General features: G+C 40.0%; 1 protein-coding gene across 1 annotated transcript in view; it reads right to left on the minus strand.

Moving 5' to 3' along the window:
• Positions 1–5,121: 5,121 nt before the first annotated feature.
• The window catches only part of GADL1 (glutamate decarboxylase like 1), a 201,285-nt gene continuing 185,960 nt past the window's right edge, over positions 5,122–20,446 (minus strand). The window contains exon 15 of the mRNA XM_075212378.1: positions 5,122–8,623. Coding sequence (XP_075068479.1) covers positions 8,450–8,623 — 174 coding nt within the window. The 3' untranslated portion in view covers positions 5,122–8,449. The remainder of the gene's footprint in view (positions 8,624–20,446) is intronic.

The following is a 20,446-nucleotide window of genomic DNA, read 5'->3' on the forward strand; positions in this document are numbered from 1 at the left end:
CACCCACCGGCACTGGTCTTGTTAGATTGGGTTATCGAGCTTTCCACAATTTGATGCCTCTTCTTGTGCCAGTTAAAAACACTTCTCTAAGCAATCGAGATGCTCCAGGAGGCTTATCTTGGGACCCGGCTTAAGAATCCACCATCGGAAGTCGCTGAAAGCCTTGACTGGGTTTGCTTGATCACGTTGGAGGTCCTGGATGATTTCTCTATGATCCTGGTAGAAATAGGAAACACCACGAAGTTCACATTCAGCTACTAACGCCATCCGGTCCATCCCTTCTAAAGGATCTTTTGGGGCCATCTTTATGGTGGGGCTGGGACCCACTCTACTTGCAGTTGGGCTACAACTCACTGCAGCATACTCTGTGGAACTGGGCAGGGCCATCTTTTCCATTGGGCACGATGGGCAGGTGCCCGGGGGCCCCACGGACAAGGGGGCCCCATAGGCAGGACTCTTAATTAGAATAAATAATCCTGCAAAAGAAAAGAACCTGCAAAAAAAACCTTCAAGGGTCACTGAGCAAGTACATCTATCTATCTCTATCTCTATATATATATCTGCATCTCTATACATCTATATCTATATCTATATATATATATATATATATATATATATATATATATATATGTAGGGGCCCCAGTGCACTGCTTTGCCCGGGGGCCCATAATGTTGTTAAGATGGCCCTGGGGCTGGGACCCACTCTACTAGCAGTTGGGCTGCGACCCATTGCAGCGGGACTCTGTGGGGCTGGGACCCACTATCACACACTCTGCTCCAAGGGCTTCCGCGCCTTGAACAGTATCGGCGGCAGGGTTCTGTCCTGCTCTCACTTCACTCAGGATATACCTCATAGTTCCCAGGGGTCACTTTTTCTTCCCAGCGAACACCTGGCCAGCATTTTACTCAGTCCTTTACTTACAGGAGCACTCTCCTCACTCCGACTTGCAGGATGTACCAACCCTCACCAAGCCTGCACCTAGACGGATCACCGTTACCACTCTAGGCCCCGTGTCTTTTACCTGGGCACACGGTCCCACACTCAGTACTGCCAGTAGGCGTTCGCACCCTCACTGTCCCAGTACTTTTCTCGCCCTAGATTAAACCGAAATTCAAGCCTAATGCTGAAGTCACCTGTCTGCGATCCTCCTTGTGGAACATGGCCCACTATTCTGTACTGCTCGAAGGGTGAACGCACCGACCCCGAGCCAGTACCCTTGTCGCTATTGGATCTTTTTGCAGCTCCCAACTACTGGTTACTGGTACCCAAGCAACTATGTCCCAGATTGTAGTGTGTGGGGTTGGTGCTTTGGATATTCACAAAGCCCTGGACCACACCTCGTGTGGTATCCCCTGCAGCTTTACCCGGCTTGTCTAACTGGGATTGAGTGATCCCACTGCTGCCACAAAATGTGAGGATAACGAGTTTAACGTAACCTTCTGCGCCACACAGCTGGCCTACCGGGTACCTACCCGAGGTTCAATATCACTCAGGCAAATATCCAAAATAAAATAAATATGTTTATTTCACAAAATGGTAGTACCAAACAGCAATAAACATATTTAAATAATAACTTGAAACAAATAACACTACAGTCTGGCACAGACAACATACAGGGTATAATGAAAACACCTCACTAGTATCCTTGTCACTTTCAGGGACTGCTGTCTATCAAGCCAAGCTTCTCCCCCTCTCTCCTTTAAGGCTACCAGCAAAAGTATCGGCCCTGTGTCACTGTCACTCCGCTTTCGGCGGACATACAGCTCCCCAATACCTGGAGAGGTAGATCAGGGCAATGGCAGTACTTCAGGGACCGATTGTCCCTTTCCTGTCAGGGGCAGAGATCTATATCTCAACGCCAGCCTGACTTCAGCTATCACTTGGCAGTGAATGCCAATTTGCTGTTCCCTGGAGCTTTCTTTTAAGCCCAAAAATGACCTCATCAGCAATTTCAGGACCTGCCTGATTAGTCCTTTTTTGTGTTTATCTTTTCACAGGTAAACATACAGACAAAGGGATAGCAGATGAGCCACTCCTGATTTGTTCTGTGGCTATACAGCAGAGTTTGTTTAAGCAGGACAGATCACAATCCAGACACATTTACATTTAAATACACAATGTCTTCTTTAATTAAACATAGAGCCCTGGCTGTGGGCCTTTTCTCTATGCTAGCACACACAGACCCACAACTAAACAAAGACAACAGACCCTCTGGTGTGATGTACATTCATACAGGATTGGTGGGCAATAATCCTTTTGCTTAGGCTGAAACAATGGACTAGTCTGCAAGATAAGAAAACATGCTGGCAGACATTTTGACTACTTTCAAATAGAATATATACAAGATTAAATATGACTGACAAACATGGGGAACCAGAGGGCTAGAAAAGGTATATGTTTTTATAGTCCATAGTTTGTGAGAAATGAGGTGCAGCCTGGTTGAGGTGATATTAATACCTCGTTTCCCCACACGTAGTCAATCAAACCGGGTCAGAAGCAACGGGCAGCAAGGTAGAAAAGGAGAATCCAAATAATAGTCAGAGACGGGCTAAATATCAGGAAACCAGAGCTGGAGGCAAGGTACAAGGCAAAATCCAAACGGAAGGTCGGAGGGAAGCTGGGTCAGAACGTCAGGAACAGATGCAGGCAAATAGCTGGAGCAAGGTGAGACCAATACTCTGGCACCCTAATGGTGCAAGAGGCTTCCTTAGATCCCCCTGTGTCTCCCCTGATAGGAGGCAGAGTCGCGGCGGTCAGGGACGCTAACCACTGGATGGAAGTGCTTAGGCGTCCCGTTGCATAGCAGACAGGATTAGCACAACTATAAGGAGAGACACAGAGTCCAATTTACCATCGGTCTTCATCAGGAACCCACTCGCAAGGGAGTTTGGGCATCCGCTGCAAGGTAACACACAGGTTGTGGCCCTTCTTCCCAGGTTCCAGATGTGACAGATTGATACAAAGGTGCCAATCGGAGAATCATAACATGCCAGTTCGCAAACAGGCTGGTGTCATGGTACAAATTAAGCAGGTGAATAGAATAGTGTGGTCAATCCGAGGTCAAGATCACATGCAAACATTCAGGGTCAGGAAGCAAATGAAAGAGCTGGTACAAGAGAAATTTCACATAGAACACTGGAATGAAGGAGACCTGATACCATAGTTTTTAGCCTAGGGGGAGCAGAACAGACAGAGAAGGAACTGGGTGGTGTCTACCCAGCCTGATATACTAGTGACCCGCTGGAAGAGAAACTCACTGGACCCTGGTCATGGTGAGTGAGCCATAGGATCCAGGGCCAGCATGTGCCAATACTAATTTCTCATATGTATCTTATATTCAGGCAGTATCTATAAGAATGCCTGAATAGAAATGTGTTGGCAACAAAGGCCATATAGGCAATTAGCATATACGCAGATCTTCTTTAATAACCTCACAGTGAAGGGGGCTGGTGGGCAGCAGATAATGTGTAATTTTCCCAGGCTTCCCTGGTGCAGATCCCACAAAAAATATGTGAGTTTTCTGTTTTATTCATGTTCATTTTAAGAACCTTGTTTACAATTGTAGTTCATTTTCATTTAAGCATTTTGATATAATAAGTATTGTGGCGTTCTTTGTCATAGTAAACATCATTCAATAATGTTCTGTCTTTGTGTTCTTAAAGGATTCATGTATCATTTAGGCTAGGTTGTTATACCACTACATTAAACGTAGATAATTGTTTGGTTAAAAATAATTTTGATTAAATTAGATAAGGATTATAATTTGAGATAAATCAGTGAGTAACTGGACTTCCTCAAAGTGTCAGCAATAGAACTACATATTAATGGTGGTGGCAGAACTGAGTAGTTAACAGGGGAATGTGAGATATAATTTGCAGGAGGTTTAATCATTGTTTTACACTGCAGGCTCATGTAAATCTTGATGTGGCACTAACTAAAGCTAAATGCACTGCTGTTTTGATTTTACTGTGTCTGTTATTAATAAAGGTTTATTTTATTTGATTATCACTCATGATCCATGTTACAATACTTTTATAGTTAACATTTAGCATTTACATACTCTTTTTATTTTTAGTGATTCATGTAATTAGCTCCAATATCTGAAGCTTATGTGCTGCCACCTATATTGCTTTCTGTGTTTTGGAAAAACGACTGTATTTTAGTTGCCTAAAAAAAGACTTAGGGCTAGATTTACTAAGCTGCGGGTTTGAAAAAGTGGGGATGTTGCCTAAAGCAACCAATCAGATTCTAGCTGTCATTTTGTAGAAGGTACTAAATAAATGAAAGCTAGAATCTGATTGGTTGCTATAGGCAACATCCCCTCTTTTTCAAACCCGCTGCTTAGTAAATCTAGCCCCTAAACTCAAAAGACTACATGTTATGATTTTTTTTAATGAGGACAGATATTCAAGAATAATTAAAAAACAAAACACAAGTAATGCCCTGTTACCTAGTTGGTGTGCCTTACCCAAACAAAATTCAGACTTCTTTATGGCAAGGCCAATACAATGTAAACTCCATTCTAACAAATCCTGTACATTGCACGCTCTGTTGTGACAATCCCTTAACATTGCACACTTCATTCTGGTGAACGCAGCATATAGCAGGCCACATTTTGGAGACCACTTTACATCTAAGACCTAATTCTGGCACCCTGTATATATTTTTCTTAACTCCCTTTTGCCAGCCTCTGGTAAAAATAATTATGCAAGCCAGGCATTCGATTAACTGTTACATCACTGGCTGAGAAAACGTCCTATTCTGTTCTGCAGTGAACTCTGGCACCAAATGTGAGTTCAACGCAGGACAGTAAATGGTGCTCTTTAAGACAGTGAAATGTGGCTAATAGATTTTATGGAGGTGAGCATACATGTTTTAACTATTAACAGCAACAAAGAAACAAATCCATTTTTAGTGGTCTGCTATGGTAACTGTTAAAGAGCATTTATAGGTGTTATGATGTCATGACGCCTATAGATGTTGAAAGTTGCCACATAGCAGCACTCTAGTAACAGATTATCTTTGGCAGGAACACAGGTAACGTAACCATAACAGTTAGGCACCGGAGATCTAAAGGTACATAACCATAATTTAAAAATAACCCATCAGATTTAAATCACTGATAATATAAATGTATGTTTTATTGATTTATTTTGCTCATTTGTTTTACAATTAGTTTTTCCTGCCACATATAAAGACATATTCACATTTATTCCATTGTTCATCAATATATTGTCCTTTTATAGACATCAGAAAGGGAAAGATTTATGGACAGGGTGGAGACAGCCATTATGCTGAATCAACATTCACAAGAATGCTCCTCAATTATGTCACTTGTTTCTAATAGCAGTGAATTCATAGGCTAGATATTACTGCATCTCAGAAGATGACTGTCTCCACTGTGTGTAGGCAATGTTACATTTAAGTAGGTACAATCTGCAAAACTATTCAATAGAGTGGAGGAATAATGGGAAAACGTCTGGCAAACATGGCTGTTAACTACATTAAATGAAAAGCTAAATGGCAGAAAAAAATCATTACATTAGAAAGAAAATCCAACCACAAAACCATTATTCTTAACATTATACTAAATAATCATACATACGCTACAATAATTTTTTGCATTTATATGCATTATAACTACATTTTTCAATAGTTGTGTGCACAATACAAATAAAATATAATAACTGCAAAAAAAAAGCTAATAAATATAACGCATAAACAATTTTAATAAAAAATAACAATGCAGTCTATTTGAGAATACATCTAGATTTGCTACTTTATGTTCAATTTCTCCCCAAAGTTAAAATATGTTTTAAAATATTTTGCTTGATTTAGGGCTCATAAACTTTGGCATTTCTTAAATGTGCTTTAGTAGAATTTTTAATTCTAGTAAAATGCATGCCAACGGGTCTGACACTAGAATCCATTGTTTCTAATGTCACCATACCCACTGGTAAGTTTTTTACCTGTCTTGCAATTTGTTGTGTTTTTTTTAGCGTATATAGTTGCATGTCAATACCCCCATCCACTGGTGTTTTTATTTGTGTCTACATTTTGGAGCATATCTTGTTCTATGTTTTACATTTACCATAGGTAAATTCAACGGAAATGCTTACAACAATATATTTAGTGCTAGTAAAATTGCTAATCAGAAACACAAAAGCGTTTCATGTGTTTTTACTGGTATATTGACTGTTCTTAAAAAATGCAAATAAAACCCCACCAGTGAGTTTGTGTCCTAAGCCGGTGCTATTATTATTGGTAGAGTGAGTGATCATTAATGTGAGATTCACATTTGTTAATATTAATACCTCCTGGGCTTATATAGTAGATATAGAAATCTCTGATATGGGGATTTTTCAGAATGGCACAGTATGTTGCAGTTGTGTAAATTGATTACATTTTGTCCTGCTAATAAGGCTGAATGTCTTGCTCCAGCTCCATATTGTTTCCATTACAACAGTTGTATAGGTATTACTGATCATATCTTTTGATTAACAGGGTGCCTGGAAAGGACTAACAGATAAGAAGTCTCATCTGCTAGAGACTAATATGAACAATGCACACAGCCTTTGCAGCATTTTAATTAATGACCGAATTGTTACTTATTCACCAGTCACAGAGGGACCAGCAGAAGCTATGGAAGCATATCTATCATAATAGAGGATGGAAACAATTTCAGATGAAGCTGGTGGTCCAATGAGTAGTTGAAAATACAATGGACCTGACACATTGTGAGTACAACGAACGTTTGTGTAGCGTATCTTGCGTGAAATTGCTCTGCACATTCGGATTTCCGTGATTCTGGGGGTCAAGGACAGGTACAAATAGTAGATAATGAAGATGATGGTTGCCAGCAATGGCGAACCATTTGTGATTGGCTGTTTGCGAATGCTTCGCTCATGCTAATAGGTGCTTTCAACTTTGCGCAGGAACATATTAGCTATAGGGCAATAATTTAATTCATAATAACACATAAGAGCATATTTATTGCATTTAACAAATACTATATATTCATAAATTAAGTGTTGAATTAGGGAAGTATAAGTAGAAATTTCCTCATAATTAATTTGCGATGCTCACATTTTAATCTATGGGAACCATTCCACAAGAGTTGAGATGTTAGTGTCATAATACAAAACTTCCCAGAAAATCATTGTGCACCTAATGTTTGGAGGATCTGAAAAACATTTTATGGCTTCTCCTTGCTCTGACAACATTATAGGTTATACGCTATTACACTGTTATTTTAATGAGACCATATGACATGTATATATAATGTACTTATAATATCAATGGCTAATAAACAGGAAGCAAGTACCACTGGGAATTATTTTTAAGGAGCATGTTAGCTACTGTATGATGTAATATAATTGTGGATAAAGGACATTAATGATTGAAAATGTTTTCTCAAGACAGTTTTCTAGATAAATCTATGGACATATTTTTACAGACATTCACACAAAATGCTCATATTTCTTCATTATATAGATTTGACTTTATTGTACTTCCTATTGTGCATGTCACGGCTATTCCCCCATTCATTTTGAAACAAAAAGTATGATAATGATCTAAATGGCACTGGTAACTGGTGAATCGAGTAAGTTAAATGTTGCAGTGAAGACCACTTCATCTATAGCTAATGGATATCTTCAACTAGAGAACAGTGTCAGTGTACAACAAGAACAGCAACAGTATGGAACCTTGAATTCATTATCAATAAAAAGCTAATAAATCATACAATATTTTGCTCTGTACATAGATGCAAACAATCATTTTGTTCAATAGTTTCCTGTTCTTTCAGTCTTCTTTTCTATTTTACTTTAAATGACACAGTAGTATATCATGTTTACCAATTTTCTGTTTACTATATTCTACTTAAATCCAGCATTACTGTTCAATATCCTACACGTAATTAGATTTTCCATTTTTTTATAGGTATCCTTTACAGTGCTTTCATAGAAATATTTCATTTATACACGCGTTAGTGTATAGTTGCCATATTGGAAACATTTCTACAAGTCTATAAAGAACCAAACAAGCAAGTTCTCCGTTAGCATTAATAGCAACAGTGCCCCTGCCTCACTGCTGATGTGAGGAGTGTCTTTACTAAACTCCCATGCAACTTAAAATCTGAGCTTGTGAATATAAGAAAATGTTCAATTATATAAGCTACACCAGTATGAAAGCTACAGCATAGTTTTCCTAAAGCAGAAAATGACTATCCCTCATTTAGTTTACTGGTGTTTTTCCAGATTTAGGAGTCTAAATATTTGAATATGTTTAATTAAAGTAAAAATAAATGAGGAAACATACATGAAGTTATAGATAACTAGCTAGCAGTCTTGACTAGATCTGTGCTACAGTTGCGGATGAGCATTTAATGTTTCAGTCTCTGTTTTAAGAACCGGTAGACGAGCAGCACATTGTGCTGCTTTGCCACAGCTACAAGTCTTTGCCAAGCAGTTCAATCTCGTCCAACACAAAGTCCATGTCTTCACGGCTCACTTGGGGACTGATGATAATCTGACGGAAGAAGTTGACTTTATCCCGATGAGGCTGGTAGCCCACCATCATGCTCCCCTTTCTCATCATCTTTTCTTTAACCATAGGCGCAACCTGAAAATTAGATATAAAGACAATACAGTTACAATTTAGAATTATTTATTATAGACCTGCCGTTTCATGGATTGTGAAAAAAATGTGTAGTATTTCTTCCTTGCCATTATAATACAACAGGGCACCAGGGTTTAGGGTTTACCAAATTTTGGCAATTATTCTTATTCCTTTTGAGATCAGCATATAGTAAAGGATAAGCTTCATTGTTACAGTGGTTACCGCCCTATTTGTTCTTTCATGATACCACAAATTTTAAATATTTTAATTATTAAGATTGATGATGAGCAATTGCCCTACGATCTAAGGAAATATTCATGTTAATGGAAAATTATTTTTTTCCTCACATAGATGATTCTCAAATCTTTTTTTTGGTTCAAACAAAAAATGCATATTAGGGTTGAAAGGAAAGCTATTTATAATATTAATTTGCTCACTACGGGACTCATGCTGAGATTGAATGTTCACAAAAAACTTCTCAAATACAGCAAGTATAACTGTCCTTCTCATGCACAAGCGAAAAAAATCTTGCTAAACTACACTCAAAACATCATAATATATGTATGAGCAATAAAAGAATTAAATCAGCTTCAGGGGTAAATCCACAATCAGCCAATCACAAGCGGTTTTCTAGTGCAGCCAACTGTTATCATCAGCGAGTATTTGCACCTGCCATCTAGCACTTGCAATTAATACGGCTTTGACAGATGTACTTGCGTCTCTGTGCGAGTCTGCTTTTTTTCTCAATTACACGAATATGCCCCTCTTTTCCTCAGCATACGTTAAACCGTCCCTTCCCTCCCTCGTCCTACCTCTCCAGTTGCAAGCAGGCATAAGCAGAGGACTGGCATATTTTAGCCTGTGGGGCAAGACTAGACTCAGGAGGCTATTAGGAACATTTTAAAGGAAAAAAAAGCAGGTGGCCCAGTGACCCAGCCCAAGGTAGCCCATTATGGGACCGGCCCGGGGGCAGATGCGATGATGAGACACGGATACTGAAAAACTACAGGAAATGAATGCCAATCACCTACAAAGCAAAAAGCTGCAATTCAGCGAGTTGGCATCGTCATCATAACCAGAAAACTGATCCTATTATCATACCTAGCAAATGTTCACGATAATCAGCAGGTATCAGGTATTAGGTAATCAGGTATTATTATACTCAGCAAGTCTTACCTACTGCACACATTAATTAGAGGATTAATTATTATACTCATAGACTAGGTATATTTAACAATACGCCTATGCTAAAAAATAGTTATACATCTAAGCTTAGCAGATATATTCCTATATTCATAGGCTATGTGGGGGTACTTCATCTCAATAGTGCATAGAGCATTTTCTCCACCCACTGCCAGTCACATAGTGCACAAAATAACCCTTAATCTAGCTATGTCTTACACAGAGATAACCCCATTACCACCCATATATTGCTGTACACTGTAGAAGAGACATTAATTAATATGCTGTGAGGTTGCTTCATGTTAGCAATCTGAATAGCCAAGTTTATAATGGCTGTAACTGTGCTTTGTTTAGAGCCATAGCACTGCTTTGTTTTGTGGATGTAGCTTAATTCTGTTTGTTTGACACGTGCAATTTTTTCTCTATTGCAATAGTATCTACATTTATTTCACGACTACAGTGTCATCAATGCAAACAGCCTTCAACCCATTTTTCTTTTAACTCACATTCAATTTCTAGAATCATAACAGTAACTAAAATTGCTGCCCAGACAGGTATGTGAGAAAAAGGTTTTAGGTATAAAATCTGTAAAAAATTCAAAGAGAAAGACGAATACATTAAAGAATACAATAATGCATATGATTTTAAAAATGCACACTGCAAATGTTTTATACTCAACCAATAAACCCCATTTCACATTCTCTTATCCACATAATAGATTGCTTTATTATTTAAAGAGTGATATAGGGTGATATATAAATAAATGACTTATAGTTTGATGGATAGCTACCTGTGTGTGGGATTTACGTAATGACTCATTTGGGTGAAAAATAGTTCAAAAACAAAGACTTGCATATCTAACAATGGTTGTGTTTTAAGAGATATCGACAGAGTACAGGTTTACAGCTCAGTATGTTCAATGTTCTAATCGTTTTCCAAGGTAAGCGTAGGCAGAATGTTTCTTGTTATCAGCGAATGCACAGTGAAATGACAAAAAACGATTCTGGAATAGTACAATTAGGCTGCTTTGTTTGATTTAATAATCATTTTTTTGTTATAAATGATTGTGTTTTATTATTTAAACACTAAGGGTCCCAGCTTCTTTTTAATTAAGTACAATTAAGTATTGTATGGTACATCTACGTATATAAAGAGGTAATAATATGAAATTTATTATCAATTTCAATGACTTTGAAACTGTTTTCCAACTGATACATTTATTTATAGGAAGCAAAAAGAAGCGATTGAACACAGCTGCTAACAATATTAACATGGGTTTTCCACCTTCAGATGATTTAAATGTATTGTTCTATAAATTACCTACTGCAACTTTTTAATAAATGCATATTAGTGGGAAGCGGAGAAGAGAGAAAAAGTTGATGAAACAGCATGTACAAGCCAATAGAGGAGAGTCATCTGCTGGTGCTGGTGCTGGTTTAAATGTTTTCACAATTATCAGGAGAAACAGTTTTGAAAGGTATTGTCACACATTGCACCAGCTACCTTTCATTCTGGTCACAGTTCTTACCTGTTTCCCTTGGTTCTCACTCCCTGCTTTCACTTGCTGGTCTAAACTGAGCATGCGCACACTTGGTCTTTTCAAAACTTCCTGCAGTCTCTTGATTGGCTAATTGCCTGTCAGTTCTGTTTATTTAAAGCGGGGCTTCAAGGTCTACTGCAAACTTAGGCTCTGTGACAGTAAGATCTGGCCAAACTAGCAATGGACCCCGATCGGGAACGTCTACTAAAGACATGCTGACCTGGTCGGTCACAGTGAACATCAGAATGCTACGCAACTACAACTTCTTCAATGCCTACAGGCCCTAGCCTCTAGTTTAGATTTTCTGCAAACTGCCTTACTGGTCGCCTAGGCACCACCGGTTTCGAGCCCAGTCAAGTTACCCAGACTGAATCCTCCTCATCTCTATGTGTATCTACTCTTCAAAAGTTTGAATCAATGTTCAATTCAATTTGAGCTACTCCCACAAAATTTTCCCAATGATCGCACTAAAGTGGCTTACATCATATTGCTCCTCTTTGAACAAGCTCTGGTGTGGTCTTCCACTCTGTGGGAGAGGAAAGATCATTTATTGCAAGAATGTGCTACGTTTACTGAAACCTTCCAAAAAAATTTCGATGAGCCAGGGCGTCTTTCCTCAGCCGCTTTAAGTTTACTTAGACCCTGATAGAGTTCCCGTACCCTTACTCAATACGTTATCCAGTTCCTTGCACTTTCATCCGAGCTGCAATGAAATAATGAAACGCACGTAGCAACATTCTGGCAAGGGCTGGCTGACCGAATTAAAGATGTTTTAGCGTCGCAGGAACTGCCTACTGCCCTAGACGCTCTGATCTCTTTGTGCCACCAAGTTGACATCCGATGTCGAGAGAGGGCTTCAGAGACAGAACCTTCTCTGCGGAATCCTGTGTCACCAAGAGCCTACCCTATAGTGCCACAGAGGAGCCTATGCAGTTAGGGTGCTCTAGGCTCTCTCCTGAAGAGAGAAGGAGGAGAATTTCTAGTGGACTTTGTCTCTATTGTGCTCTACCCGGGCATTGTTTGGTCTCATGCTCTAAACGCCAGGGAAATGCCAAACCCTAATCTGTTATCGTGAGGTCAGATTGGGGAGTTTCAAGTCATCTCCAGAATTTAATAATTTGCCTGCTTGTTTAATTCTCATTACCCTTCATGATCCCAGGGAATCTAAATAACTGCCTGCTCTTCTGGACTCTGGGGCAGCCGAGAATTTTATCTAGTGGAATCCTTGTCACTCCCTACCATGTTAATACCTACCCCAGTGGTGCTAACAACCATTGATGGGAGTCAGATTCCTAATGGGAGAATTCTGACATGAACGGAACCATTGTCTCTCCAAGTCAGGGCTCTGCATTTTTAAGAAATATCTTTCTATGTGTTGTCGCACACCTCCAGTCCGGTTATCCTTGGTTTACCTTGGCTCTGTCTACATTTTCCTCATATTGATTGGCCGTCAGCTCAAGTTCTGTCTTGTGGTCCATCCTGTCATTCCAAGTGCTTGATACATGTTAAGTCTTTACGTTCTGTTGCTACTATTAAAGAATCCACCAAAGCGGTTCTTCCTTCCCAATACTCCTCATTTGCTGATGTTTTTGATAAACAGAAGTCTGAGGTCTTACCTCTGCATCGTATCTGTGACTGCCTTATTGATCTCCTTCCTGGCAAGATGCCACCCAAGAGCTGTGTCTATCCACTGTCGGTTCCCGAGACAGAGGCCATGGCAGATTACATCAAAGAAAACCTTCAATCAGTGCTCATTTGTCCTTCCTTCTCCCCAGCTGGTGCCGGCTTCTATTTTGTAAAAAAAACCGTCTCATTACGTCCGTGCATCAACTATAGGGGTCTTAATGCTGATAACTGAACTGTTTGACCAGATAAAAGGGGCTTGAATCTTTACCAAGCTAGACCTGAGAGCTGCATACAGTTTAATCAGAATTAGAAAAGGAGATGAGTGGAAAACCGCTTTTACAGCAGAGACGGGTATTATGAATATCTGGTCATGCACTTTGGGCTTAGTAACGCTCTTGCAGTGTTTCAAAGTTTTATGAACAAGATCTTCAAAGACCTTCTCCACTCTTCAGTAGCAGTCTATCTGGACGATAGTTTAATTTTCTCCCCAGATTTGCCTTCCCACAGACAACATGTTGCTGAGGTTCTCTCAAGACTCAGAACCAATCACCTCTATTGCAAGCTCGAGAAATGTGTCTTTGAAGTCACAGAGACTTCGTTTTTGGGATACAATGTTTCCGGAGTCAACTTACGTATGGACCCTGAGAAAGTGCAAGCCATCAATGAGTGGCTTATTCCGTTAGGTCTGAAGGCCATTCAATGCTTCTTAGGGTTTGCCAACTATTATTGACAGTTTATTCTAAGTTATTCTTCTATTGTGGCTCCCATTATTGCTTTAACCAAAAAAGGCGCTGACATAAGAATTGGTCCCAGCTGGCTTTGTCTGCTTTTAGTACCCTCAGGAAGGCGTTCTCTACAGCTCCAGTTCTCAAACAACCTGATCCCTCTCAACCGTTTTTTATTGAAGTGGATGCTTTAGCAGTGGGAGCTGGCACAGTTCTTTCCCAGTACTCCTTTGCTGGAAAACAGCTTCATCCTTGCGCATTATTTTCACACAAATTCCTACTGGCTGAAAAGAACTATACTAACAGTGACAGAGAACTCCTAGCCATGAAGTTGGGGCACGTTTTCTAGTGTCCATTTTTACTGACCACAAAAACCTGCAGTATCTCTAGTCTACGCAATGTATTAACCCCCACCAGGCCTGGTGGTCTCTCTTTTTTTCTCATTTTAATTTACGTGTCACTTTTCGGCCGGGCTCAAGAAATAAAAAAATCTGATGCCCTATAAAGGACGTTCCCTTGTGAACCTGAATCTTCGGATGTTGTTAATCAGCCTATTTTGGAACCCAGATTTCTTCAGGACTTCGTCTGTGTCTCCTGACCCAGTACTGCTTCCTGGGTGAAGTTTTGTGCCTCAGAATCTTCAAAAGAAGCTTTTGCATTGGTTTCACTGTTCTCGCTTTTCTGGTCATGCTGGATCTGCCAAAATTATAGAACTCATCTCTTGGAGTTATTATTGGCCCACCCTTAAATCGGATGTTAAACAGTTTGCTGCGGCTTGTCATCTTTGTGCACAACATAAGGGCTCTTGCCCATATGCAAACCATGGTTGCATATATCCATGGATTTTGTCACTAATTTCCCTACCTGACGCAAGTTTAACACCATCTGGGTGGTCATAGACCGTTACTCGAAGATGGCGCATTTTATCCTACTTGTTGGCCTGCCATTAGCGTCCTGCTTAGCAAATATATTTGTCAAGAAAATATTTTCCTTGCATCAATGTCCTCTTGAGATGGTCTCCGACCAGGGAGTCCAATTTACATTCAAATTTTGGAGAGCTCTCTGTAAACTCCTGGATATCCAGCTGATTCTCGAAATCTTACCATCCACAATCCAATGCTCAAACTGAAAGACTGAACCAAGATTTGGAGACTTTTATTCATCTATATTCCTCGACTCCTCAGGATAATTGGGTGGATCTTTTACCATGGGCAGAATATGCCCATAACAACCTGTATAACGAATCCACCTCTTCCACTATGTTTTCCATTGTTTATGGCCTTTATCCTTATCTTCCCAAGTTCCCAGCCCTCCTTTCCACCCAGGTTCATGCTGCTAATGATCTCCTTCACGATTTCCTTGCTATTTGGAACCAAACAATTGAGTGTCTTCTTCCAGTTATAAACGGTTTGCCTATAAGTGATGTTGGGCGGTTCCTCCTCTCAAGATTGGGGACAAGGTGTGGCTGTCCTCAAAAAAACCCACCTACAAGTCCCTTTCATGAAGTCAAACTCATGCTTCCTAGCTCACTCTGCATCTCAAATTTCTTTCATGTTTCGCTCCTCAAGCCTCTAATCATTAACCGGGGGTTTTTCTGCTATAAATACGCAATCTCCTCCAGCTGTCAAGCAATCTGAAGAATTCAAGATTTCCCAATTGGAAAGAATATGGACCTGAGGAACGGTCCTGGGTGAATGCTTCTGATGTTCATGCTCCATCTTTGGGCAAGAAATGTCATGCCAATTATCCCAACAAAGCTATGCCTTAGGTGTGCAGTGCCCACCTTTAACGTGGGGTGGGGGGGGGGGCGGGGGGTACTGTCACACCTTGCAACAGCTACCTTTCATTCTGGTCACTGTTCTTTCCTGTTTCCCTTGGTTCTCACTCCCTGCATTCACTTGCTGGACTGAGCATGCGCACACTTAGGGCTAGATTTACTAAGCGGCGGGTTTGAAAAAGTGGAGATGTTGCCTATAGCAACCAATCAGATTCTAGCTGTCACTTTGTAGAAGGTACTAAATAAATGATAGCTAGAATCTGATTGGTTGCTATAGGCAACATCCCCACTTTTTCAAACCCGCAGCTTAGTAAATCTAGCCCTTAGTCTTTTCAAAACTTCCTGCATTCTCTTGATTGGCTAATTACCTATCAGCTCTGTCTATTTGAAGCACCTGCTTCTCTACTATGGTGCCAGATCTTCAGGTCTACTTACTACTTACCTGTTAGGACCCTGTTCTCTCTGGCTTCTGTCTACACATCGGTATCCTGTGTTACCTAGTCCCTTCCTCAAGCTATTCGCTTTCCAGAGATCTCAGTGCATCAGTTCTCTGCAGTTTTCCACCTCTCAGTTGGTATCCTGTTACCTGTTCTGTGATCAAGAACAAGTAACACCTGCGGTATTGTTGCACCAACCTCATGCCTCATAATCAGTCCTGTCCTCAGCTATTCGCTTTCTAAAGACCTCAGTGCTTCGGTTCACTGATGTTCACCTGAACCTCTGCATTTATTGTTCAGCAGTCCTGCTCTACTTCACGGTTTCATCTCACCCTGCTCTAATCCCCTCCATTTAGACTCTGCACCTCTCTGGGGGTAAGTCTATCTAGAGAGGGGCTTTGAGGTCTACTCCAAACTCAGGCTCTGTGATAGATATATGTTTAGCTAATATAATAGTTAAGTGTCACAGGCAAGTTTTTTTAAATTATTTTAATATTAGAATAGTAATCCAGAATGCAATGACATTGTTAAATAAGAGACTAATATGACCCATTTAGTAAAGGAAAGTGATATATCAGAATAGATACTATTATCACAATACTACATTTTGCTAAATTAGTATTTGATGAAATGCGTCAGGGGGAACACTCAGAGGAGGAATAAGACGAGACCACATCCTACAGACCTATCCAAGAACCTGTTACCAATGTAGTTGCAGCATGAGGGAACACTCTGTTTCTAATTTGTATGAAACTGAATGTTACTAATTATGAGCTGGCCAACTCACTGTTATGAATGGAGATTTGGATACTGTTACACAGGAGTCAGAACCCAGAAGCATAAGAACATCAGTGTATTATATGATCTGGTTTGTGATATAATTGAGATTTGGTTTTAAAAGCATCACTGCCTAAAAATATTTGTTTAGGACTTCCAACTAAAGGCTTCTATATATACATACAATATGGTCTGTGCAACATATAGCGCTAGTGATATTCTGATTTGTATCAAATAATTAATTATTTTCCTCCTTTATTTTAAAATTCAGCTTCTTTTAATATTCCTTATATTTTATTATTATTATCTTGGTTATTTTTAGCACCAATTTAGATGCCGTTCTTCTCTCTTTACTACTAGCAAAGCTGTTTATAATGGATATTTATAAGCAGACATAAATGAAGGACAATACAATGGTTATTCATTTTCTATATTACTATTTCATAGTCAGTAAATGTTCATTTGTTGCTAACTTTGTAGCTTTTGTCTCTCAGTCTTGACAGCGTGTCACTACGGAAAAACAACATGTAGCTGCAGGGCTGGTAAGAATAAAGAAAGAACATTTATAGGGAGAATATGTTACAAGAACGATTGAGGGGAAAAGAACAACAAAGTGCTCAAGGGGATTAACCAGTGAAAAGATTGCAACTAACTTTCTACATGTACATACTGTAGCAATATAAAATAAAGAAGCATAATAATATAATATAATTCATTATGTGCATATTATTAATTTTACAGTATTAGCCCACTTAAGAAAGAAAACAATTAACTCTTCATCTACAAGTGTCCTTTACTTGTGGACGTACAAAAATGCAGAATTAAGCCAAGCGATTACTTCCCCATCATAGCCACTAACAATGTGGTAAAGCAGCAGTGGGACTGCAGAAAATCAATCCACAGACTACTGAAGACGATAAGAATTACTCCGTATTCAACTGACTTTTGTAATACAATTTTAATACTGAACCGAGTCAGAGAAATCTAAACTTTTTTTAACCAAGTTACTATACCACATACTACAAGGAGGGTTCCAACCTGGGGGTAAATGTATGAACATGCGGGTTCTTCAACACCCGCGTGTTCAGTGTGTTCGGCGATTAAATTTCAAGCGGCGCTGCATTTACAGCGCCGCTTGAAATTTAATCGCCGAACACACTGAACACGCGGGTGTTGAAGAACCCGCATGTTCATACATTTACCCCCTGGTCTCTTATATTACAAAGACAGACCTTTGTAGACAAAAAAAAAGTATTTAAGTTTAACGTATTACTGGACCTTAAACCACTGTCTAGAATATGATACAACATCAGTGGCTACCTATATTTATTTATTTGCTACAGATATTGGACACATTAATTCATTTGTTATTCATCTCTTATTCATGTGTTATATATTTTTAAAAATGCACTTTCTGTATAAGAACCTTATTATTGTGCGAGTATGTCAATAAATCACACTTAACAAGATTCACATCATGTTCTACAATTGCATTTACCCTATAGCGCCAGGGAACACCAGTTACAAGATATAGACAGTTAGGTGGTGGGTATCTAAACAAACTTATGACAGGACAGCGCTTACAGTTCTATAATCCATTTAAACAAGAAAACAGATTTAATTTCAGCAGTACAGCATGTATGATTGTTATTGTGTGAAGATGTTGGTTTTACTGTGGTGAACTGTATAGCTCTTTCTCCCTCTACCGTGACATAATGCTGATAAATATAGGTTCACTATGGATTTTTTTTGGTCATTTCTATTGTAGACAAAACCACAGATTTCTTGTAACCAGGGAGAACTAACTTTGCACTCATGGCACAAAATGCTTTTTTTTATTGTAAGCTTCAGATTCTGATTAAGGGTTCAGGTCGCCCTAGGCTAATATGCTCGTAGCACCCCTTCTCCTTCCATGCCCGGCTAATATGCAGTGGATTAAAATTATACCATTTTTAATCTAAAATCCAGCTTCCTTCACCTTCCCGCCTAATGTTTAAGAATTTAGCTCCACTCATCTCTTTAGAGAGTTCATCGCAATCTTTGTCATTCATTTACTTTTCATTAAAATCAGAACTGTATAGCATAATGGAGGCATGAACAAGCACTACTGAGGGTAAACATATAAAGGTGGAGGGACTATCACACCTGTGCCTATCGCTAAACTTGTCTCCGCTTCTCTCTTATCCTCAACCTTTACCATGGGAATACATCTAGATTAAAACCTTACTCCATTTTTCGTTCATGTTTTCTTTTTCTTTGGAGGACAACTATTCTTTTATATTTTAAAATTAATTTTCGTTTAAACCTCTCCCTGTTACAATTTTGCATCCTCCAAAATTTTGTCTGCCGCCACCCCCAAAGCTTAGCACCCTAGGCTGCAGCCTGGTCAGCCTATTGGATAATCAGGCCCTAGTAAGATTGAATGAGTTGAAAAAAACCAAGAGGGCTGATGCAGAGTTGGCCACAAATCAGGAGTAAATTGTCCTAAAAAAAAGAGCAGGGAAAAAAGTGTATTTTCTCCCATATGCAGAGCTGTACACATCTCGAGATATATCCGCCTGTGCATCAGTAGCATATTCGCCTGGTTACTGAGAAGTCATCATTATCAGTGAGTATTTCAACTTGATTTATAGGGGGTACAATAGACACGCCTCTTTACAGGCGTATATGCTTATTTCTGCAGGTCTACATGAGCCTCATTTGCGTAAACATGCCTTTACTGTACTCTGCTATTTTTAGAATGCCTCATGCGTCCTTCCTGCAGGTTCATCTGGGCATAATTGCCAGAAACACAAAAGTCTATAAAGGCGCAAAGGTGTGCGCCCACTTTCTGAGCATGCGCAGAGCAATTTCACGCAGAATACATGTCACGGTTGGCTTACAGGAAATTGATCCCTAGGCTCCGCTAGACCCACCCATGGGCGCGGAGTCTAACAGACAGGTGGTTTTCACCAGGAACCCCCGCCAGGAGGTATGGTCTTGGCTGCACCAAATCTGCAGGTCGCGGTCCCGTGAGTGAGTGTATGGCAGAACAATGTGGGGGAGCCAGGAGACGATGGAGTCCACAGACGAGTGGTATAAATACAGGCACAACAATGATATAGGCTGATGGTCAGCAGCCAATGAATCACTAGGAGAATAGGTGCTCTGTGGTATACAATGAGAGGAGAGAGGCTGTCACTATGAAGTACTCTGGAGATGGTAATGGAAGTATTGGAGCAGCAATAGTTCAATACAGCCAGAGGCTGAAGACTGACTGGAGTGGTGGAGGTAACTCGTAGTAACAGCTTATGAGTCCCAGATGAAATAGCAGCTCTGAACATTAGTGATGAGAGAACTGGAGCTGTCACAATAGAGTACACTGAAGATGGTAATAGAGGTACTGGAACAGCGATAGTTCAACACGGCCGCAGGCTGAGGCAAACTGGAGTAGTGGAGGTAACTCGTAGTAACAGCTGATGAGTTACAGAGAGAGTAGCGGCTCTGAGCGGTAGCAATGAGAGAACTGAAGCTGTCACAATGAAGTACACTGGAGATGGTCATAGAGGTGCTGGAGCAGCGATAGTTCAACACGGCCAGAGACTTAAAGCAGACTGGAGTAGCGGAGGTAACCCGTGGTAACAGCTGATGAGTCACAGATGTAGTAGCGGCACTGAGTGGTAGCGATGAGAGAACCGGAGATGGTAAAAGAGGTACTGGAGCAGCGATGGTTTAGCACAGACCACGAACTGAGAGCAGACTGGAACACAGGCAAACCACAAG

Source organism: Mixophyes fleayi, chromosome 5, assembly GCF_038048845.1.
Source record: "Mixophyes fleayi isolate aMixFle1 chromosome 5, aMixFle1.hap1, whole genome shotgun sequence".
NCBI classification, from domain to species: Eukaryota; Metazoa; Chordata; class Amphibia; order Anura; family Limnodynastidae; genus Mixophyes; species Mixophyes fleayi.